General features: G+C 48.4%; 1 protein-coding gene across 6 annotated transcripts in view; it reads left to right on the top strand.

Moving 5' to 3' along the window:
• NCKAP5L (NCK associated protein 5 like) overlaps positions 1–23,842 on the top strand; it is an 82,375-nt gene that overhangs the window by 3,615 nt on the left and 54,918 nt on the right. For 3 of the 6 annotated variants that reach the window (XR_012518434.1, XR_012518433.1, XR_012518432.1), the window contains exons 2-5: positions 19,946–20,007; positions 22,254–22,411; positions 23,144–23,212; positions 23,314–23,352. Coding sequence is in view for 2 of the 6 variants with exons in the window: in XM_010349797.3 (XP_010348099.1) it covers positions 22,289–22,411; positions 23,144–23,212; positions 23,314–23,352 (231 nt within the window). In the remaining 4 variants the exon portion in view is untranslated. Of the gene's footprint in view, positions 1–13,711; positions 15,925–19,945; positions 20,008–22,253; positions 22,412–23,143; positions 23,213–23,313; positions 23,353–23,842 lie in introns of those variants that run through there. The other 3 variants (XR_012518435.1, XM_010349798.3, XM_010349797.3) reach the window with 3 other exon arrangements.

Here is a 23,842-nt window from a genome sequence, read left to right as displayed (position 1 = left end):
CCTGAGAACAAGACCTGTAATATTTTCCCCCAGACACTGTCCTGGAGGGTTGGAGGACAAGGTCATTGGTTGCTGTCTGTCTTGGCCCTTGTGGTTTCTTGGGAGCTTAGATTTTGTCTGTCCCGGCATCTGTTACAGTACCAGGCACACAGCAGACCATGGATGGACCTGCATATGCAATGCCCCCATCTTTACCCTTCCCTCCTAGTTTGAGTCTCTACTGCTTTCCTCCATGGACACAGTAGGAAAAGGTCTTTGGTCTCTTAGGATGCTTTTCCACCCTCCTCTGCCCTCTTGGAGGGTATATGCCAACTGGACCTCCCCTGCGGGTTTCTACAGCACTGGCCAGACAGGCCTTGCTGTAGGAAGGATCTCTTTATTTTAGGATCAGTACCAAGAATGGAAGGGGGCTACAGAGATGGGCTGGGGTCCCCAAGTAACAGTCTCCCCCATTTCTTGACTCTTCTTGATCTGATCTGCCTACCTGGCTATAAGATGCCCCCGACTCCTACTTCATGGACTGTGCCTGTGGCATGGGGCTGTTCCCAGGGCTGAGCGCTCACTTACCCTGTGGCTCCTGAGCATACTGTAGAGGCGGTGGAGATCCCCGAGGCAGCCATCTGCCTGCTTTGTGATACTCTGGGAGGGTGGGGCATGGGCTCAAGAACAGAGGCCTTGACTCCCAGCCAGGGGTACCCACCAGGCCTGCCACAGCCTAGGAGGGAGCTCAGGACACACATCTGGGTCTTTCCTCACCTTCTGCCCAAACCCAAGTCTGGGGGACTCTGGAATGAATGCCCCCGTCTTCAGCACTTTCCCAAAACACTGCAGGTTTAGAACTGGCATGCTCACCCTGCACCGCCCAGCAGCCCCCGGCACCTATGTCTATAGCTTTGTGTGAGGGGAAATCTTTCTCCTTGGGCCTCAGTTTCCCAGCCAGTGTTCCTGGATTGATCATGTGTCATCACTGGGGCGTGGCACCTGCTCAATAATTACCATTTTCCCAACTCTGGGAGTTACGCAAATGAAAGAGGAGGCCAGGCTGTTATTAAGATGAATTATTGTTGCTGTTATTACTGATTTCTAAAACCCAGCAGCTGCTGAGAAGAGCCCAGTCAGGCCTAGCACCCTGAACCTTAATTCTGGTCCTTGAACTCTGGGAATTCTCCAGTATTCACTATGCTTTTTTTTTTTTTTTTTTTTTTTTTTAATGTATAGATGTCTTAAAGGAGAGAAGCTCCCATTCTGCTGCTCCTGCTGTTGCCTGCAGGGCTTGAATGGCACATGCTGCTTAGGACCTGTGTTCTGCACGTCTCCTCACTCTCATGTAGTTCAGCCTGAAATTGCCTCTGCCCCTAGACACTCTGGGTAGGCGAATGGACAGGGTTTTCCTAGGTGGGGCTGTGAGGGGCCCTGGGGTTCTCAGCAACTGCAGTTCCCAGGGGCTGATTCACCTCACTCCCAGCTGGCTTGATGTGGGGGCTGTAATCGGCCCTTCTGTACAAGGATCTATTGAGACACCCCCAGAACCTGCCCACAGCAGCACCAGGCACTTCAGGAGTCATTTATCCCACTTGCCCCAAACCTCCCCCTGCCCAATCTCTGACCTCTGCCCCTGCCCCCGCCCAGACTTTGTCCCCCTTCCCAGGGACCTAGAATAAATCCAGCTCTTTCCCAGGTGGAAGTGCCCTGACCAACTTCTGAATAGTGATGTTACCATGCCCACCCCACTGCCTCGGGGTAGGGGGGACTTCTCTGCTAACCCAAAGCAAGATTTCTGGGGAAGAAAGGACATGAAGGCATCAGCAGCCCTGGGTCGGAGCCCCCACGTTCATTCGACCAGCCGCCTCACCTGCTCCCTTGTCCTAGGGGCCTGGAAGGGGGTGGATGGCACAGCTGGGAGGAGCTTTAGAAATCAACTTGTTGGCCGGGCGCGGTGGCTCAAGCCTGTAATCCCAGCACTTTGGGAGGCCGAGGCGGGTGGATCACGAGGTCAAGAGATCGAGACCATCCTGGTCAACATGGTGAAACCCCGTCTCTACTAAAAATACAAAAAATTAGCTGGGCATGGTGGCGCGTGCCTGTAATCCCAGCTACTCAGGAGGCTGAGGCAGGAGAATTGCCTGAACCCAGGAGGCGGAGGTTGCGGTGAGCCGAGATCGTGCCATTGCACTCCAGCCTGGGTAACAAGAGTGAAACTCCGCCTCAAAAAAAAAAAAAAAAAAGAAATCAACTTGTTGAGTAGTTTGATTTCTTCTAATATTTTTTGAAGTTTTGTTTTATATGTTCACCAGGTTTTATAAATATAGTTTGAAAATCAAAATGATATAAAAAGGCATACATTAGGAAATCTCAACTGGGTACAGTGGCTCACGCCCAAAACTTTGGGAGGCCAAGGTGGGTAGATCACTTGAGGTCAGAAGTTTGAGACTAGCCTGACCAACATGGTGAAACCCTGTCTCTACCAAAAAAATAAAAAGATTAGCTGGGTGTGGTGGCATGCACCTGTAGTGCCAGCTACTGGCGAGGCAGAGGTGGGAGGATCACTTCAACCCAGGAGGCAGAGGTTGCAGTGAGCCAAGATGGAGCCACTGCACTCCAGCCTGGGCAACAGTGAGACCTTGTCTCAAAAAAAAAAAAAAAAAAAACTCATTCCCACCTACATCCCTTTTCCCCCATAATCATTTATTAGTTTCCTATATATCCCTCGAGTTTCCTTACACAATACCAAACAAAACAAATATATATTCTTGTTTTATTCTTACCCGAAATACAGTGTAGAGTGTCTATTGTATTTGTTGCCTTACCTATCGGCAGTGCCTGGGTGTGCCTGGATTTCTCCTGCCCCCTATGTCAGGTCTCCTGTTTCTGGCTGTCTTAGTCTGTTTGAGCTGCTATAACAACATACCATAAATTAGGCAGCTTAGAAACAACAGAAATTTATTTCTCACAGCTCTAGAGGCTGGGAAGTCCAAGGTAAAGGCAAGGGCAAATTAGCTGTCTGATGAGGGCCAGCTCTCTGGTTCCTGGACAGAGGCTTCTCTCTGTGCCCTTACCTGGAATCTCACCAGGCCCCTTTTTATATGACCACTAATCCCATTCATGAGTACTCCACCCCTATGACCTATTTACCTCCCAAAGCACCATCCGCCCCCCCCCCACAATATCATTACTTTGAATGTTAGGATTTCAGCATGTGGATTTGAGGGGATGCAAACATTCAGACCATAGCACTGGCCTTTACCAGTCACCCCAGGGTTCCCCAGTTGGCCCCAAGTCATGAACAGTGTTCATTCACCTTTGTGTACGAAACTTCAGATGCCAGGATTCAGGCCAAACCGGCCTCTAAGGAATTCTCAAGCTATGAGCAACCTATTCATTCAGCCAGCAGATTATTTACAATTTACTACGTGCCAGGTGTTGTGCTAATCTCTAGGGATACAGTGATCAGAAAAGTCCACATTCATCAAGTGATTAAACAGTTACAGAATTACAGCTGTGATAAGGGCTGCAAAGAAAGGACACAATCTCTAAGAGCAAGTGCTCCAAGGACCTGCCCCACCTAGTGTTGGGGTTGGCCCGTGCGGAGGCACATGACAGGGCACGCATGCTGGGAGCAGCAGTCAGGCCAGGACTGCAGATGTGGGTACCACGTGGCCTGGAATGCTGCCTTTCTCCACTTGGCTTGAGTGGCTTCTCTTCTCCCCACTCCCCCAGTCTGTAGGATGTCCTGGGCCCCTTGAGTTTTATTGTGTCCAAGACAGGAGACCCCCTTCTCTGCCAGATGGTGCTGATCATTCCTCTTCCCACACCCGCATTGCCTTCTATTTCCCCAGCTCTGAGCCCACAGGCTCCTGAAGCTGGAACCTTTCTTTCCACTCCAGGCTTAGGGGAAGTCGGGGGGTGGGGGGAGGGTGGGGGGGGGTTTGCTTCTCACTTCCTCTGTAGACAGCACCTCACTTCCTGTCCTTCAGGCTAGAAGAAGGCTAAAACTTGGCTTTGCTGTCCCTTCCTCTCTCCTCCCCCACTGCTTTTCTGGGAAGCTTGTAGGCCTTGAAGGAGCAAAGCAGCATCAAAGCCAGCAGCTTATCCCTGAAGGCCCGGCTGAGCCCAACCCTGCCCTGCACAAGGGGCCTGGCTTCTCAGCTGCAGTCCTTTTCTAGACAGGATATTCTTCTCTCCTGCGCCCTGCAGGGCAGAGGAGTCAGAGAGCTCACCCCCATTTTACAGAAAGGAAACTGAGGCCCAGTAGGGAGCCAGCTTCACCTAGGGTCATATAGTTTGTCTGCATGAATCTCAGAAGCATAATCCCGAAAGCCTGACTCCTGTTTGTGGTCACAAACAAGAGCAGAACCCAGTGGGAGCTTGTAGGTGAACCAGAGCTGTTTTCTCCTCCCAGAGCAGAGCTAGCAGCTTGCTGGGGCACCGTTGGGTTCTGGCTAGATGGTGCCCACTGGGTGAGCACTGGAGCTGCTTGGGTACAGGAGGCATACTGGCTGGCCCGAGCCTGTTTTTGTAGAAAGAAGCTAGGAGATGAAGTCTGGGGGATGGGCACTAGGAGCTGGAAGAGTATCTGCCCAGCTCTCCAGCCTGTAGGCACAGCCTCCCAGGCCCTATTGTCTCAGACCTAGAAGAAAATATTAATAGCTGATGTTTCAGTGGTCAGCTCTGCCATCACCTCCACCATCACCTCTAGGAGCCTCTATGCCTTGGTTTCTCCTGTGGGGCCCAGCATGCGTCTCTGGCTATGCCAGGATATATTGAAAAGATGCTGACTCCCTAATTCAGCTAGCGGATGGGAGAGGAGCTAGTTATTGGCATGGGCCAGGGGAGCAGGAAACAATCACCTTCAAATGTCCTTAGATCCAGCTGCACTGAATCATTCTGGTTCCATGTACACCCAGAGGTTTCTGCCTCCTCACTTCTGTTTCTGCTCTTCCTTCTGTCTGGAATAACCCCCTTCCCTTTTCATTGTGTGTAAATCCCACCTTCTCTTCACCTTCTGTTCACTTGATGTCTCCAATTCTGAAAAACGGTTTCAGCTTCAGCTTAATATTTCTCTCCTGATTTTTAAAGTTCTTCAAAAGACTTCTCTTATGGAACTTCCTTTATAGTACAGCTATCTATCCACATATCTGTTGGGGTTTTTTGTTTGTTTGTTTGTTTTTTATCTTGAGACAGAGTCTTGTTATGCTGCCCAAGCGGGTCTCAAACTCCTTGGGCTCAAGCAATCCTCCGCTTCTATGAATTCAACTTTTTAGATTCCTTATATAAGTGACATCATGTGGTACTTTTCTGTGCCTTGCTTATTTCACATAACATAATGTTCTCCAGATTCATCCATGTTGTTACAAATAACAAGATGTCCTTTTTTTTAGGGCTGAATAGTGTTCTATTATGTATATATAGCATTTTCTTTATCCATTCATCTACTGACAGATACTTAGGTTGGTTCCATATCCTGACTACAATGAATAAACATGAGAGTGCACATCTCTCTTCAACATCCTGATTTCATTTCTTTTGGATATATACCCAGTATTGGGTTGCTGGATCATGTGGTAGCTCTATTTAAGGGATTTCATTTTTATTTTTTGTAGATACAGGGTCTTGCTATGTTGTCCAGGCTGGTCTTGAACTCCTGGCCTCAAGTGATTCCCTCCTGCCTTGGCCTCCCAAAGTGTTAGGATTACAAGTGTGAGCCACTGGGTCTGGCCTATTTTAAGTTTTTTGAGAAATTTCCATACTGTTTACTATAGGGGCTATACGGATTTATATTCCCACTTATGGTGTACAAGGATTCCCTTTTCTCCACATCCTTGCCAACACTTATTATTTTGTCTCTTTTATAATATTCTAAATGTGTGAAGTAACATCTCATTGTGATTTAAATTTGTATTTCCCTGATGATCATATACCTACTGGCCATTTGTATGTCTTTTAAGAAATGTCGCCGGGCGCGGTGGCTCAAGCCTGTAATCCCAGCACTTTGGGAGGCCGAGGCGGGTGGATCACGAGGTCAAGAGATCGAGACCATCCTGGTCAACATGGTGAAACCCCGTCTCTACTAAAAATACAAAAAATTAGCTGGGCATGGTGGCACGTGCCTGTAATCCCAGCTACTCAGGAGGCTGAGACAGGAGAATTGCCTGAATCCAGGAGGTGGAGGTTGCGGTGAGCCGAGATATCGCGCCATTGCACTCCAGCCTGGGTAACAAGAGCGAAACTCCGTCTCAAAAAAAAAAAACATGTCAGGCTCTGCACAATGGCTCACGCCTATAATCCCTGCACTTTGGGAAGCCAAGGCAGGCAGATTGCTTGAGCCCAGGAGTTTGAGACCAGTATGGTCAAACCCTGTCTTTGCAAAAAAAAAAAAAAAAAATCCAAAAAATGAGTCAGGCATAGTGGTGTATGCCTAGAGTACCAGCTATTCAGGAGGCTGAGGTGGGAGGATCAGCTGAGCCCAGGAGTTTGAGGTAGCAGTGAGTCATGATTGCACCACTGTAACCAGCCTGTGCTCCAGCCTGAGTGAATGAGATGTGTGGTTTACAAATATTTTCTCCTATTCTGTAGATTGTCTCTTTTCTCTGCTGTTTCCTTTGCTCTGCAGAAGCCAATTTTTAGTTTGATGTAATCCCTTTTGTTGCCTGTGCAAAAGCATATCCAAAAAGTCATTGCCCAAACCAACATCATGGAGTTTTTCCTCTGCATTTTATTTTCTTCTGGTAGTTTTACAGTTTCTGGTCAGGTTTAAGGTTTTTGTTTTGTTTTGTTTTTTGAGATGAAGTCTCACTCTGTCACCAAGGCCAGAGTGCAGTGGTGTGATCTCGGCTTACTACAACCTCCATCGCCTTCTGGGTTCAAGAGATTCCTGTGCCTGAACCTCCTAAGTAGCTGTAATTACAGGTGTGAGCCACCAAGCCCAGCTAATTTTTGTATTTTTAGTAGAGACAAGGTTTCGCCGTGTTGCCTAGGCTGGTCTCAGACTCCTGACCTCAAGCAATCCACCTACCCCAGCCTCCCAGAGTGCTGGGATTATAGGCCTGAGCCACTGCGCCCAGCCAAGTTTAAGTTTTTAATCCTTTTTGACTTGGTTTTTGTATATGGTATGAGATGAGGATCTAATCTGATTTCACTCTTCTGCGTGTGAATATCCGGTTTTCTCAATACTAATTACTAAGGTAAGTGTCCTTTCCCTGTTGTGTGTTCTTGACATCTTTGTCAGAGATCAATTAACTGTAAACATGGGGAATTATTTCTGGGCTCTGTATTCAGTACCATTCACCTAGTGTCTGTTTTTATGCCAGTACCATGCTATTTTGATTACTATAGCTTTGTAGTAGGTTCTTCAAATCAGGTAGTGTGATGCCTTCAAGTTTGTTCTTTTGTTCAAGAAAAAACTTTTGCTCAGCTTATTTAGCTGGCCTTACTCCAGGATGTGGTGTGATAGGTAGCACAGAGAATTTTAGATTCCCAGAGGTAGGTTCAATACCTATAGTTTTAGAAATGAGAGGATTTTTTACCTCTATTGTTTACTCTATCAAAGTAATTCTTTTGTCAGACATATTGCTTTGGTTATTTGGGATCTTTTATGGTTCTATATGAATTTTAGTATTTTTTTCCTATTTCTATGAAAAATGTAATTGGTATTTTGATAGGGATTGCATTGAATCTGTAGATAGCTTTAGGTATTTATGGACTTTTTAACAATATTCTTCCAATCCCTGAACACAGGACGTCTTTCCAGTTATTCATGTCAGTTTCTTTTATCAGTGTTTTATAGTTTTCAGTGTAGATACCTTTCACTTCCTTGGTAAAACTTATTCCTGAATACTTTATTATTTTGTAGCTTTTTTAGGTAGTTCATTGTTAACATATAGAAAGGCTACTGATTTTTTTTTCTTGCTTGTCTTACGTCTCCTACTAGACTGAAAGCTACAAGAAGCCCAAGAGCTGACCCTTCTCTGAATTGCCCCCAGCTATAAACCCAAGCAGTGTGTTTCCTAGTGAGTTTATTGGTCCAGAAATACCTGTAGAATGAATAGGTTGGTACAATTTGCCAGAGTGAGTCACTGAGGCCTAAGAGTGGGTTGAGAACTTAGAAAGGGTCAGGGACAAATCTGCAAATGTCCCTTCTTCACTCCTCAGTATAGTTTGTCCTATGGCCCTAAGAGCCACCTGGTAGAGGATAGTTAGGGGTCTTTAGGAGAACCTGATGAGCCCATGTATGTTCTTAGCTGTCCCTTCTTTCTGACCTTTTCTCTGGCTAGAATGAAAGGAGGTCACCAGTTCTACAGGGGGCGGGTGGTTAAGGGCCTGCTGTGGTTGGCAGGAGTGGTACACTGGCAGAGGGTGAGTGGGGGAGGAATGCAGAAACACAAGCAGGGCCTCTCCTCCGGGAGCTCCCCTTCTCACAGTATAGGAAGTCCCTGCCTCTTCACAGGGAATGTTCAAGAACAGGATGCATTGCATTTGGAAATAGTGATCCTGCAGGAGGCACTTGAAGAAGATAGAACCATGAGGGCTGAGTGAGTCCAGGAAAGCTTGTCCAAAGAATTGCTCTGGGGCCAGACAAAGGCAGGGCTTCAAGGGTTGTGTTGAGGGCTTTGGTGTGTCCCAAAAGCAGCAGGAAAGAAGATTTGAAGTGGGAAGAACACAATCAGATTTAGTTTTAGAAGGTTGCTATGGTGGAGCTCCTTGGAAAAGTGGTTGTGACAAGGAAAATATAAGATAAGCCAGGAATGTCTTATGGCAAGAGAGTGCTTTTAAAAAAAAGGAGTGGATCAGGAGACCAGTCTGGCCAGTATAGTGAAACCCTCATCTCTACTAAAAACACAAAAATTAGCCAGGCATAGTGGTGCACACCTGTAGTCCCAGCTACTCGGGAGGCTGAGGCATGAGAATTGCTTGAGCCGAGATCATGCCACTATATTCCAGCATGGGAGAAAAAGAGCAAGACTTGTCTTAAAAAAAAAAAAAAAAGGACCCAACCTGAAATATTCTCAATAGCTGGAATTTGAGCAATCAAATGTGAAGATAGTATTGGATTATAACCCAAAGATTAAAATAAATATCCATTTTGTCTATACTGAGTAAATGGGATGAAGAGACAATTTTTCCTCACAGAAAACTTCCAATTAATAAATATAGAAGGGTCTGGGTGCAATGACTCATGCCTGTAATCCCAGCACTTTGAGAGGCCAAGGCAGATGGATCACTTGAGGTCAGGAGTTTGAGACCAGCCTAGCCAACATGGTCTCTACTGGGAAAAAAAAAAAAAAAAAAAAAAAAAAACCATCTCTACTAAAAATACAAAAGTTAGCCAGATGTGGTAGCGGGTGCCTGTAATCCCAGCTACTCAGGAGGCTGAGGCAGGAGAATCGCCTGAACCTGGGAGGTGGAGGTTGCAGTGAGCTAAGATCGTGCCACTGCACTCCAGGCCGGAGAGCAAGACGTCATCTCAATAAAAACAAACAAATAAATATAGAAGGAAGAAAATTGAAAATTGTGTTTTAGAACACCATAGTAATTGCTACAAGCAAGATGCACTGATTTTGCTAAAAAATTGGTGGGTGAAAATTTAAGGAAAAACAGGATGTTTGCATAGTCTCAAAGTATTGCCCCCCCCCCCAAAATATTTAATTAGAAAAGAAAAAATGGTAGCTTTACAGTGGAGAAACCAATTAATAGATACTATCTAACCCAGTGATGAAGTTAAAACATCACCAGGAATAAGAAACCTTGATATCATTTGTATCCTCAGATATAATGCCCTGGGGAAGGCATATCACCTTTGTGGTATTCTTCTCAAAACATATAACCTCAGTCTAATAAGCGAGAATATCAAACAACCCAAATTGGAGGACATTCTCCAAAATGTTGACCAGCTCCCTTCAGAAGTGTTAAGATGATGAAAGGTAAGGAAAGGTGGAGGGACTGTCATGAATCATAGACACTGAGGAGACTGGGTGACCAAACTACCCTGTGTAATCCTGGATTAGATCTTGCAACAGAATATTGGTACAAAAACTGATAAGATCCATATAAAGTCTATAGTTTCATTTTCTAAAAATTGTTCTGCTAAAGAAAGATGTGCAACCATGAGAACGTGCTACTATGTCTTTTTTTTTTAAGTATGTATTTATACATAAAGTAACACATAAGCACACAGAAGAAGAGGTGGAAGAGGGGTAGGAGGAGCAGAGGAATGTAATAGGCAAGGGAAAAGTCATCCAGGAAGAAGTGGACACCCTCAAGAAAGTGAAAATACAGCCCACAGAATGGAAGAAAATATTTGCAAATTATACATATATAAAATAAGGGACTTGATTCCGGAATATGTAAAGAATTCTGTTTTTCTGCCTACTTTATTTGTAAGAAGAAAAAAAAAGAAAAAGAAAGAAAAAAGAAAAAAGAATTCTGAATACTAGTCTGGGCAAAGTGGCTCATGCCTATAATCCCAGTGCTTTGGGAGGCCAAGGCAGGAGGATCACTAGGAGGAGTTAAAGACCAGCCTGGGCAATATGGTAGGACCCTGTCTCTACAAAAAATTTTAAAATTAGTAATCTGTGGTAGTCCTAGTTACTTGGGAGGCTGAAGTGGGAGGACCACTTAAACCTAGGAGTCTAAAGCTACAGTAAGCTCTGTCTGTGGTATGGCACTCCAGCCTGATAGAGCCAGATCTTGTCTCTTAAAAAAAAAATTTTTTTTTAATGGCCAGGTACAATGGCTCACACCTGTAATCCCAGCACTTTGGGAGGCCAAGGTGGCAGATCACTTGAGGCCCAGAGTTCGAGACCAGCCTGGCCAACATGATGAAACCCTATCTCTACTAAAAATACAAAATTAGTCAGGTGTGGTGGCACACACCTGTAATCCCAGCTACTTAGGAGGCTGAGACAGGAAAATCGCTTGAACCCCGGAGGTGGAGGTGGCAGTGATCTGAAATCATGCTACTGCACTCCAGCCTGGGCAACAAAGTAAGACTCCATCTCAAAAAAAAAAAAATAAAGAAAGAAAGAATTCTCACAATTAGATAATAATAAGATACAATCCCCAATTGAAAAATAGGTAAAAATTTGAAAAAACATTTCTCCAAGGAAGAGATACAAATGACCAATAAATACATGCAAGTAACATCATTAGTCATCAGGGAAATACAAACCCAAACCATATTTAGGAGGGTGGCTGGAATCAGCAGATCAAATAATAAGTGACGACAATATGGAGAAATTGCAACCTCATACACTGCTGTTGGGATTATAAAACGGTACACCTGCTCTGGACAACAATCTGACAGCTCCTCAAATGATTAAACCTGCGGTTATTCTATAACCCAACAGTTCTACTCCTAAGTATATACCCAAAAGAAAGGAAAGCATACATCTGTACAAAAGCTTGTGTAGTCGGTGATCCACATTTACATGGTCCAACCAGCTGTGGGCCAGAAATATTCGAAGGGAAAAAAAATAAAAAATAAAAATAAAGGAAAAATAATACAAAGCTTAAAACAATATAGTCTAACAACTCTTTATAATGCATTTATACTGCATTAGGTATTATAAAAATCCTAGAGATGGTTTATAAAGTATACCAGAGGAAATGTTTAGGTTATATGCAAATACTATACCATTTTATATAAGGGACTTGAGCATCCACAGATTTTGGTTTTTGCAAGGGACCTAGGTCCAATCCCCTGGGGATGCCAAGGGATAACTACGTAAATGCTCATAGCAATATTCATAATTGCTAAAAAGTGAAAATAAGCCAAATGTTCATCAGTAGAATGGATGGATAAACAAACTGGCCGGCCCATACAGTGGAGCATTGTTCAGCCATAAAAAATAATGGAGAGCGAGGCGCGGTGGCTCATGCCTGTAATCCGTAATCCCAGCTCTTTGGGAGGCTGAGGCGGATGGATCACCTGAGGTCAGGAGTTCGAGACCAGCCTGACCAATATGGTGAAACCCCATCTTTAAAAAAAAAAAAAAAAAAGAATGGAGGCCAGGCACGGTATCTCACACCTGTAATCCTAGCACTTTGGGAGGCCAAGGTGGGAGGCTCACCTGAGGTCAGGAGTTCAAGACCAGCCTGGCTACATGGTGAAGCCCCATCTCTACTAAAAATACAAAAATCAGCCAGGCGTGGTGGCAGGCACCTGTAGTCCCAGCTACTGAGGAGGCTGAGGCAAGAGAATCACTTGAACCTGGGAGGCAGAGGTTACAGTGAGCTGAGATCGCACCACTGCACTCCAACCTGCGAAACAAGAGTGCAACTCTGTCTCAAAAAAAAAAAAAAAAAAAAAAAAAAAAAAAAAAAAACCACAGCAAAACAAAAGGAATGGAGTACTGATACATGTAACAATGTGGATGAACCTTGAGAACATCATGCAAAGTGATAGAAGCCAGTTGTAAAAGGCACTAATGATATGACTGCATTCACATGAAATGTCCAGAATAGGGAAATCTATAGAGACAGAAAATAGATGAGTGGTTGCCTGTGACTGGGTGGGGAGGGGGCAGTGTTAAGGAAAGGAACAATAAGAAGGTAGTAAAGATGTTCTAATATTAGCCATGGTGATGATTGCCTGTATCTCTGAGTATACTAAGAACCACTGAATTGTACACTGAATTCAATGGGTGAATTGTGTGTCTTAAAGCTTAAAAAAGAGTCCAGGAGGAAGTGGTCACAGAGGTGCTTATACCTGCGAAGGCAATGGGTATTGAAAAATATTGTTTGGATTTAGCACTGTGGTGGTTACCGCTGAAGTTGGACCAGACTGAGGGAAGAATGAGAAGATGGTTTTAGGATTTTCTTTTTCTTTTTCTTGAGAAGTTTGGCTTTGAAGTATCTGGAGTATTTTTTGAAATTTGGCAGTATCTGGAAAAATGTCAAGCAAAGATCATTGTTTTCATTTAAGAGGAAAAAAAGGCCGGGTGTGGTGGCTCACGACTGTAATCCTAGCACTTTGGGAGGCCGAGGTGGGCAGATCACGAGGTCAAGAGATCGAGACCATCCTGGCCAACATGGTGAAACCCTGTCTCTACTTAAAAAAAAAAAAAAAAATACAAACATTAGCTGGGCATGGTGGCATGCACCTGTAGTCCCAGCTACTTGGGTGGCTGAGGCAGGAGAATTGCTTGAACCCGGGAGGTGGAGGTTGCAGTGAGCCGAGATCATGCCACTGCACTCCAGTCTAGCACCTGGCAACAGAGCGAGACTTTGTCTCAAAAAAAAAAAAAGGCTTAAAAGATTTTTAGTTTTCGGCTTGGCACGGTAGCTCAAGCCTGTAATCCCAGCACTTTGGGAGGCCGAGGCAGGTGGATCACGAGGTCAAGAGATCGAGACCATCGTGGTCAACATGGTGAAACCCCATCTCTACTAAAAATACAAAAAAATTAGCTGGGCATGGTGGCGCGTGCCTGTAATCCCAGCTACTCAGGAGGCTGAGGCAGGAGAATTGCCTGAACCCAGGAGGCGGAGGTTGCGGTGAGCCGAGATCGCGCCATTGCACTCCAGCCTGGGTAACAAGAGTGAAACTCCATCTCAAAAAAAAAAAGATTTTTAGTTTTCAAGGTCAGATAGGAAAGCTCTCTTCAGGAAGCAGATACTGAAGACATAAATGGGGAAAGTCTGGGGCAAGAGGGACCCGCTTTGGCTGGGAGTGGGCAACTCATCTGCTGTAATGGTGGATGAGGAGGTGGGGAGGGTTCTGAGGGGGCTGGGACGGTGGCGGCAGGAGGTGTGAGGGGGTTTCCCTTTGCTGGCTTTCATCCTCTGGGGAAACAGGAGGGTGGTAGGCCAGAAGTTTGAGGAGAGCAGAAAGATGTGTGCTAGTCATGGTAGAGAATGAGAGAGCAGCTCTCTTATTCAAGCCAGGCTGGACTGACTGTGGGCCTGAGCTGGCCTTCTCTGGTGAGAAAGAGAGTGAGAGAGTATGTCAGTGCAAGCCTGGGGACAGGCGTGAGCGTCAGGTCCTGTCCCACCTCGTGGAAAGAAGCATTGACCTAGAATGCACAAGTCAGGGGATCCCAGGGAGCTTTTTGAGCTTGCATGTGGTTATCTGAAATTAAACATAAAATTCAGTTCCTCAGTTGGACTAACCCCATTTCAAGTGCTCAGCAGCCTTGTGTAGCTAGTGGATAACTTCCATGTTGGATAGTACAGGCTAAATAAACATGTTCATTATCACAGAAAGTTCTATTGGACAGCACTGTTCTAGAAAAACGATTCTTGGCTGGGCATGGTGGCTCACGCCTGTAATCTTAGCACTTTGGGAGGCTGAGGCAGAAGGATCACGAGGTCCAGAGTTCAAGACCAGCCTGGCCAACATGTCGAAACCCCACCTCTACTAAAAATACAAAAATTAGCCAGGCATTGTGGTACGCACCTGTCATCCCAGCCAGGATCCATCACACCACTGCATTCCAGCCTGGGCAACAGGGTGAGACTCCATCTCAAAAAAAAGAAAAGAAAAGAAAAACGATCCTGAAACTTTTTGGTCTGAGGACCCCTCTGTATGCTTAAAAATTGAGGACCCCAAAGAGCTTTTGTTTATATGTGTTATACTTACAGTTATTTAATTAATTTTTTAAAAAAGCAATAAAGCATCACATGTTAACATTTTATATAAAAATAATTATATATGTTCCAAAACACAAATAACAGGAATGTCATTGTTCTCTATTTTTGCAAATCTCATGTCTGACTTCATAGAAGGAAGCTGACTTCTCCTATCTGCTTCAGTATTCAATCTTTTGTGGTATCACATGGCATGGTATCTGGAAAACGCCACTGTACGCTCAGGAGAGAATGAGAGTAATAAAGGCAGGTAATGTCTTAGTAGTATTAGGAAAGCAGCTCTGACCTTACAGACCCCTGGAGAGGGCCTCAGGGTACCTGGGCCCCACTGTGGGAACTGCCATTGCAGAACAGCACTCACCTGGTGTGAAGAAACTCGTCTCAGGGCGATGGAATGATCTGCCTAGTCACACAGCATGTAAGTTCATTGCAAAGTTAGAACTGGATTCCATGCTAGACTCTTCTGCCTTCCGGTCTGAGGCTTTTTCCACTACCCTTGGCTGGTCTAGGACCGGCCGGGCTGGACTTTTGGGAGGGGGGGCCGAGGCTGCTTGGCTGCAGAGTCCCTGGTGTGTGGTCCTGTAAATAAACCCATTGTGTCGGCACCCCTTCCCTCTCCCCACCCCCAGCAGCTGCTATTTTTGTTACTGGGTTATGCTGTGGACGGAGAGCAGGAGGGCTCTGAGGGAGGGGAGATGAGGGCTGTTGAAATCTGGAAGCCTTCAGGGCTCGTAACACGACTGCCCTTCTCCTTCCCTTCCCGGAAGGGCCCAGGACCTATTCCGCAGCCAGTTCGGGAGAACCCGTGCCGTGGTGGTTGAGGTGCTTAGAGTGCCTGTGAAGCGAGAGTTGGGGGGGATGCAGGGGGCCCCTTCCGGGACAGATGCCTCTCAGAAGGGCCGTTGTGTCTCCAGTGCCAGTTGTCAGGAGGAGGGAAGGACATTTTTGTCTGCCCTCTTACCCTGAGCAGGGAGGAGACCAGTTGGAATTCTCAGGGCTGAAAGATGCTTCGAGTGGCCCCTTTCAGGCTAGAAGTGCCCGGGGAGCCAGGCCTCTGTCCTCCGGTCGCTCCCCACACCTCTCAGCAGCCCAGGGCTGATCTTGGCTGGAAAGGGTGTTTGCTGTTTACAAGTGGATTCTTGGGTGTGACTGGTAAAAGGGCTGGGAGGGTAAGAGGGATTCCAGAAAGCAGCCGGGGAGGGCGCGGAGGGAAGCGGTTGGCGTTCTGGGTGATTCTGTGATTAAGTGAGCTCTCCATCTCTGCCTTCCTGCCTACAGCCGTCTGCCCTCCCCAACTCCCGCTCCCTGGCTTCTCTCCCTAGAGGACTCTGGAGGGAACAGCTGGTGAGTAAGGGGCTCACCAGGGGCCAGAAGGCCTTGGCTAAGGGCCGGGGTGAGGAAACAAGGACAGGCTTACTGCCGCCTGCCTCTCCGGCCCCTTCGTTCAGGCCCAATCTCTGTTCAGGGAGGGGTCTCGCCTGTGCCCTGCTGGAGACGGCGTGGGAGCTGCAGACCCCCTCCGGTCTGGCTAACTGAAAGGCCAAGACAGATCTCTTTGGAGGCCCTGAAAGCCCCTGTCTCCTCATGGCTTTAAGGGGGAAGAGAGAGCTGGGGCCCTCTACGACTGATTTGGCTGAAGAATTGGTGGTCACCCAGGTCACCCAGAGACCCCTGAGCAAGTTCCCCCCTTCCTCGGCCCTGGCTGCCTAAAAACTGCCCCCCTCCCCACCCCTTCTGAAGGACAAGCCAGACTCTGCTCTTCTCCCTCCTCCTTCCCTCCCTCCCCCTGCACTGAGGTCACCTCCCTCTGAATCAGGCCTTTGTGGGAGGCAGGGCCTCCATTGGCAGTTCTGGCAGGAGAAGCCTCCAGTTGAAGTCACCGAGTTCCCAGCCCCAGCCTGGCGGGCACCGTGTGTCCAGACCCGATGTCCCAGATGTGTTGGGGCCACCAGAGGAATGTTTGAAACCAGAGCCATCCTGAAAACCTCAGGCCTGGGGTTCCCCTGCCCAGGTCAGGCTGAGTGAGCAGGAGCTGTGGGTCCTGAGGGAGGAGGCAGTGCTCAGCCCCTGGGAGGCAGCAGGGACCACCACTGTGGAGCTGGCCTGGATAGGCATTCCCCATGAGATATAGGCAGAACGCCCAAACTCCAGAGGGCCGGCCACATTCCGGATTTGGCTTCTGTTGGAGCTGGTGGTGGTGGTCTCTCTCTGGATCTTGACCTTCCCCAGAGAAGAGTAAGGACGCAGGAAGTTTTCTTTAGAAATCTTGAACTTAGGCAGGGTGCAGTGGCTCACACCTGTAATCCCAGCACTTTGGGAGGCCAAGGCAGGTGGATCACGAGGTCAGGAGATCGAGACCATCCTGGCCTACATGTTGAAACCCCATCTCTACTAAAATACAAAAAAAATTAGCCAGGCATGGTAGCGCATACCTGTAATCCCAGCTACTTAGGAGGCTAAGGCAGGGGAATTGCTTGAACCCAGGAGGTGGAGGTTGCAGTGAGCCCAGATTGCGCCTCTGCACTTCAGCCTGGCAACAGAGCAAGGCTCCATCTCAAAAAAAAAAAAAAAGGAAGAATAATAAATCTTGAACTCAGGCTCTGGGCTGACTCTTATGGCCTGTGCTCCTCTCTGCCACCAAGTTTTCCTGTGGGTCTCTTCCTCGTGACAGCTTCCTGCCCTCCGCTCTGACAGCCCTGAAGATGCAGAGAAGGCCCCTCATCCTGGGCTGACACCAGACCACCTCGCTATAAGGCCAGAAAGCATTTCTCCCAAAGTGGGGCTGAGTCCCAGCCCTGCTCCAGCCAGCGTTTCCTCAGACTGTCCTGAGCTCCAGCCACGGCACGCTGAGCAGAACTGGGGCCGCTGGCTGGCTTATAAATCGGAGGGTCTACCCCATTCGCAGTAGGACTCTGGGCTCCCTGCTTGGGATTCACAGGGCCTCGGCTGTGGATCAGGGCCTTGCCTGGCTTTGTGGAGTGCATGGGGTCTCCATGCTCCTCAACACAGAAAACCACTTCGTGCACACAGAATCTACAGCCAGTCCTCACAACCTGGCCTTGCTCCTCCTGGATGCTTTTCTATTATTTTAAGAAAAGATATTCTACTAAACTACTGTTTGGTTGTTGCTTTCTTATGAAGCACACAAAACCTCTGGCTTTCCCCATCCTTAGTGTTATCTTTTTCCGGACCCCGGATGCTGCCCTCTTTATCCCATTCCTCCCAACTTTCTTCTCCTCCTCCACAGCACACCTCAGCACCCCCCAGCCCCTCTTCCATGGAAGTTTCCACTAGAGAAGTAGATGGTGAGGGGATTGAGGGACACGCTGGGGACCGACAGGCAGGTTGCTCTGGGCAGTGGGAAGGATAATGGCCCAGAGACCAGAGTTGTGGATGAGGGCGGCACTGATCAGATGCTGGAGGTGACCTGAGGCCTTGTCTGGATTTCACCCCATTTGAGTGTGGGAAGGAGAATAATTCTTCAATTTTTTTCCTTTTTTTTCCAGACCTGTATATTTCTATGTCTATCAAACACACCATTATGAGCAAACAAAGTAAAACATGATACATTTTTATGATGTTAACATAACAACTTCAGGCCAGGCATGGTGGCTCATGCCTATAATCCCAGCACTTTGGGAGGCCGAGGAGAGTGGATCACCTGAGGTCAGGAGTTCGAGACCAGCTTGGCCAACATGGCGAAACCCCATCTCTACTAAAAATGCAAAAAATTTAGCCAGGCGTAGTGGTGCATGCCTGTAACCCCAGCTACTCAGGAGGCTGAGGCAAGAGAATCCCTTGAACCTAGGAGGTGGAGGCTGCAGTAAGCTGAGATTGCACCACTGCATTACAGCCTGGGTGACAGAGTGGGACTCCGTCTCAAAACAAAACAAAACAAAACAAAAAACAAAAGAACTTCAGATTGTTGTATTAAAAATAAGCGTTAGAGGCCAGGCACAGTGACTCACCTGTCATCCCAGTGCGCTGGGAGGCTGAGGACAGAGGATCACCCATAGTCCCAGCTACTCGGGAGGCTGAGGCAGGAGATCACTTGAGCCTAGGAGGTCAGGGGTGCAGTGAACTATGAATGTGCCACTGCACTCCAGCCTGGGGAGTGGAGTGAGACCCTGTCTCTTAAAAAAATCAGTATTAAACTGGTCTTCCTTTTCCTCCAAGTGTTTTCAGAAGTCCCTTTCCCACTGTTGTGTCCACACACACAGACAGGAAGAAGCATTCTCCCCTTTCACTGTTACCCCAGCCCCCAAGTATCCAGCTGTTTCTCTGTCTGGGATATCAGAAGAGAAAGAGAAGGCGGTGCTGGCCCTGGGGCTGGAGAGCCAGCTGGGAGGGGTTGGGGGAGAGGAGGCCTCCAGGGTGGGTGGTATCTAAAGGTGCCCCTGTAGCTGAGACCCCTGCGTAAGGGCCCTGGGACTCAGAGTCTGCTTCTGTGTGAATGGACAAGGTAGTAGCAGGCTCCATAACAACCCCAGGGCTTTGCACTGGGCCTGTGTCAGCGGCTGATGATATGAAAAGCCTTCATTTTTGGAGTTCGTGCCAGACACTCTACATATATTATCTCATTTTGTCCTCCAAAAACTCTTTGGACTAAGTGTTCTTATCCCTCTTTTACAATTGAGAAAAAAAGAAAAGAGATGCTGTAGTGTCAGATTTCTAGCCTCCGGGGAGCCCTGGGGCTGTGCGGAGCATAAACATATGTTGTATTGTGGAGCTTACAGTGCAGCTTGGGCATGTGCAGAGGAGTGGGGAGATCTAGGCCTGTCCAGTGTGTGCTATGTGAAGCGGCCATGTGATTTGGGCAATATCCTCTGCCCCAGAGCCAGCCTCCTCCTGCTGGCGGGTGCTCCCCTTCCTGGATTGTCAGAAGAACCGGATGGGATGGTGTGGAAGAATGTGCCTGTGCTGTTCATCACACTTGGTTTCCTCATCTGAAACATAGGCGCTTATAATGCTATTTAACATTGTTGTGGTTAACTGCTGAGCACTAGAGAAGACTATGTGCGTTATAGAACCGGGTTGTAAAGTACCAGGTGTGACTGTTCAGTCTCCTCTGTTATCTGATGGTTCCTGGCTGAGAGCTGGGGACCTTTGCACTGGCTCTTTCTGCCGTTCCAAATGCTTTTCCATTCCAGGCTTTCATCTGGACTTCATTCAGGTCTCTGCTTAATTGTCGTCTCTCAGTGCCTAATCACAACCCAACATTGTACGTTGTCTGTCTCGACCAATAGAGTAGAAGCTTCATAGTGTCTGGGCTCTTTCCGGCTCCTCATCCCGTGTCCCAGCGCCTGGCGCATAGCAGGAGCCCAGTAAGTGCGTGACTGACATCATCTTTTTTTTCCCTCCACAGGCGAGGTGACCGTTCTGGATGCTAGAGTGAGTGTGCCCACCTGTGTAAGGGGGCAGAGACAGGTGAGAGGCTTTGGGGCCTGTGCATGCTGGGGGTGGGAGAGGCACCCCTGGGCTCTACCCTGGAGGACAGGGAGCAAGTGCTCAGAATGGCTGGGTGGTGAGCTGCTTGAGGACCCCTCTCTCCTATGGTCCAAAAACTCCAAGCCTTTTCATTTTGTTTTGAAACAGGGTCTTGCTTTGTTGCCCAGGCTTGAGTGCAGTGGCGTTCATAGCCCACTGCAGCCTCGAACTCCTGGGCTCAAGGGATCCTCCCACTTCTTTTTTTTTGCTTTTGGTAGATGAGGTCTCACTATGTTGCCCAGGCTGGGCTTGAACTCCTAGCCTTAAGCCATCCTCCCACCTTGGCGTCCCAAAGTGCCAAGGACGGGCATGAGCCACCACACCCAACCCCATTTTTCTTTTGTGGGGGCTTCAGTGGCACAAGGAGTGGTCAGGGTGGACCAATGTTCTACCCTCTTACAATAAGAAGGGTTGCCCATCTACTAGAAACCACAATATTTGTAGGGAAGAAAAAACTGAGCATTTTTCTCTAGCAGAGAAATTGGAACTCAATTGGAAGAAAAAGACTAGCCAGTTCAAGCTAGCAACAATGGCAGCAGTTTGGTAGGGTGGGAGGATCCCATGCGTGACACAGGTCTGAGCCCTGGTTGTGCTGGGTGTAGTCATGAACTTTGTCTAGTCATCAGCCTATCTCCTGCATGTCAGGCATCCCACTAGGAGGCGTGTGAGTTTGGATGGGGAGGTGAATGCAGCGTTCCTTCCCTCATGGAGCTGACTGGTGGGGGAGGCTGGTATAGAACCTTGAAGGAGCAGTGCCTGGGAGCCCCGAAGGATGAATAGGAAGTTGCTGGCCAAGTGGAAAGGAGCGGGTGGTGTCAAGAGATCCCAGCAGAAGGACCAGTGTGCACAAAAAAAGCTTGATCTAGGCTGGGCACGGTGACTCACGCCTATAATTCCAGCACTCTGGGAGGCCAAGGCAGGCGGATCACAAGGTCAAGAAATTGAGACCATCTTGGCCAACATGGTGAAACGCTACCTCTATTAAAAATACAAAAATTAGCCCGGCGCGGTGGCTCAAACCTGTAATCCCAGCTATTGGGAGGCTGGCGCAGGAGAGTCGCTTGAACCTGGGAGGCGGGAGGCAGAGGTTGCGGTGCGGTGAGCCGAGATCATGCCATTGCACTCCAGCCTGGGCAGCAGGAGCAAAGCTCTGTCTCAAAAAAAAAAAAAAAAAAGGAAAGAGCCTGATCTGCTGGGGCCTAGCTCCAGCCAGGGCAGTGGCGACCTAGTAAGGCTGGCGCTAGGCCTAGAAAGTGGAGCCCTGGAGGGGTGCAGGGCACTTTCTACTATGTCCAGAAGGAGCCTGAGGCTCAGGGAGTGGGACGTTGCCCTGGGATGACCCAGCAAGTGAGCCCTGGAGCCGCAACTAGAGCAAAAGGCACCAGGCCCCCGGCTTAACTGTATTCTCCACACATTCCGGGTCAAGTTCTCAGGGTGCTGTTCCTAGGTGGTCACATCTGACTCTCACAATGACCCTATAAGGAAGGAAGAATTCTTCTACCCATTTCTCAGAACTAGGAAACTAAGGATCAGTTGGTGACTGAGTGAATCAATGAGCTCAGTTTTCATGTTTTCACCCAGCTCATACTAGGCAGAGCAAGACAGAGACTTTTGGCTGCAAAGCCAGGGTTTTATTCATTGTCTCCATTACCTAAAGCGTGTCCCTGCTCCAGGCAGGGGACCACTGATGCTCAGGATAAAATCCTAGTTGTCTTATTTGTTAAATTAGTTTAAATTATTGTTACTGTCATGAGTAATAACAGTCTTGTGTTGTTTTTTTTAACTTCTTCAAATCACTTTCACAGACCTGGTCTTTGTTTGCAAACACTGAGTGAGATTAGGAGATATTGGTGTTATTTTACAAATAGGGGGACAGAGGCCCAGGGAGGCTGAATGACTCCCCAGCTTGAGGCCAGTCCTAGTGGAGAAATCAGATTTCTAGGCTCCTTGCTCAGTGTCTGACCAACAATAGCACATGTGTGAGTGTGGGGCTTTCTAAAATAATAGTCTCTGTTCTTAAGACAGGGAGAGTATCTGTGTCTGCCCCGTGACTGGGAGATTCCCAGCCTGGCCCTTGGTTGTTACAGTGTCATACACATAGGTCACACTGACCTAAGCTCCAAGGAGACTGAAGGGTTTCATCTTTGTCCTCTGCCTCCTCACTTCCTCCCCATGCCCTGGAGTAGCCTGCCGGGCATCTCTCCCTTGTTCCCAGGGCCAGATGTCGGAGGCCATGGACCAGCCAGCTGCAAGTCCTGGAAACCCAAGGCCAGGAGAGGGTGGTGATGGCAGCATGGAGCCAGGCACATGCCAGGAGCTTCTGCACCGACTGCGGGAGCTGGAGGTGCAGTATGGGGCAGGGTGGGGGAGGCAGGGCTTCCCCTCCGTCTGAGCTTCCTGTGGATTTTTGGGTGCCGTGGGCCTTCCTCTCGGCCTGCTTTGCCAGGCAGGAGGCTAGCCGAACATTCTTCTGCAGAGCTTCTCTAAGAAGCCCTTTCCTTGCTTTTAGCTCTCCCACCCAGTGACAGCTCGGGGACAAGAAGCATGCCCAGAGATGGGTGTCCTAACCCCAGAACACCTCCCTTCCTTACCTCCCATGCTTCTGCAGGCTCTAGGAAAGGGGGTGGTCAGAGGCCACAGTAGGAAGAAGCTGGATGGTCCAGGGCTCAGGAGTTGAGGGACAAGGGTGCACATCCTCGGGCCACACCCCTTGCCACATTCTTAAGACAGTGTCCTCCTCCCTGCAGCCTCCTTTGCCCGTCTCCCAGGAAAATAAGGGTTACTGTGGGCACCTCCCACCTCAGGTCCACCTGGCCGCTGTGTCTCCCCAGTGCCTCCAGTGCCAATGACTGAGGTTGGGGGTTTACAGAAAACCATACCATCTCAGCCCTGCCCTCCAGCTGCCCTCGGCCTCTGCAGGCCTCCCGGAATGAGAGTCTGCTCACAGCCAAGAGCTGGAGTGGGGGTGTAGTTAGCATCCCTGTAGCTGCCTACCCTTCCTCAAAAGGAGTGTGCCCTGGGGGAAGAATAATCCCCAAAGCCATCTTTTTGCCCTCTTCCTCTCTCGCTCCTGCAGGCAGAGAACTCGGCACTTGCCCAGGCCAACGAAAACCAGCGGGAGACTTATGAGCGCTGCCTGGACGAGGTCTGTGGGGCCTGCAGTGGGACTGGGGGCATGTGGCTCATCTGCTCCTGGCAGAAGCTGGGGTCTGCTGACAGCTCTGCCTCGTGGCTTTCTGTCCCCAGGTTGCCAACCACGTGGTACAGGCCTTGCTGAACCAGAAGGTAAGTAACCACAGGAGACATTCCCCCACCACCCCCGCAAGCCCAGACACCCTGGGGAGAAGCGCTGGGCACAGCAGATGAGGCCCTTCCTGGAGAATAAGGGCTTGGAGGAGATGGGCCTTGCCCTCCAGCAATTCTCTGTCTTCCTACCTTGGGCAGGTCCATACTGTTCTACCTAGAGGCAAGGGTGGGACTAGGTAAGGCCAGGTCTCTGAGCTGTGATCACTTATTTGAGCTTGATTCCTGCCCTTACCCTGTCCCCAGCTGGCTTTTCCAGGTTGTGATAGCCCTTAAAGCAGTGTTGACATTGTGAGCCTAAATGGCATCTACATATTTACTCATGTACTCCTGTGCTGTGGATAACTTCTTGACATCGGGGCCACTTTGGCCCCAAGGCCTTCCTCTGTCTTATATAGGCCCTTCTTTGATTTGTGGGCCCTCTTTCTAAGAGGCAGGGGGTTGATTCCAGGGATGAGAAAGGTAACAGAGA

The sequence above is a fragment of the Saimiri boliviensis genome, chromosome 7, assembly GCF_048565385.1.
Source record: "Saimiri boliviensis isolate mSaiBol1 chromosome 7, mSaiBol1.pri, whole genome shotgun sequence".
NCBI classification, from domain to species: domain Eukaryota; kingdom Metazoa; phylum Chordata; class Mammalia; order Primates; family Cebidae; genus Saimiri; species Saimiri boliviensis.
The sequence above is the reverse complement of the archived record's forward strand: the minus strand, read 5'-3'. Positions and strand labels throughout refer to the sequence as shown.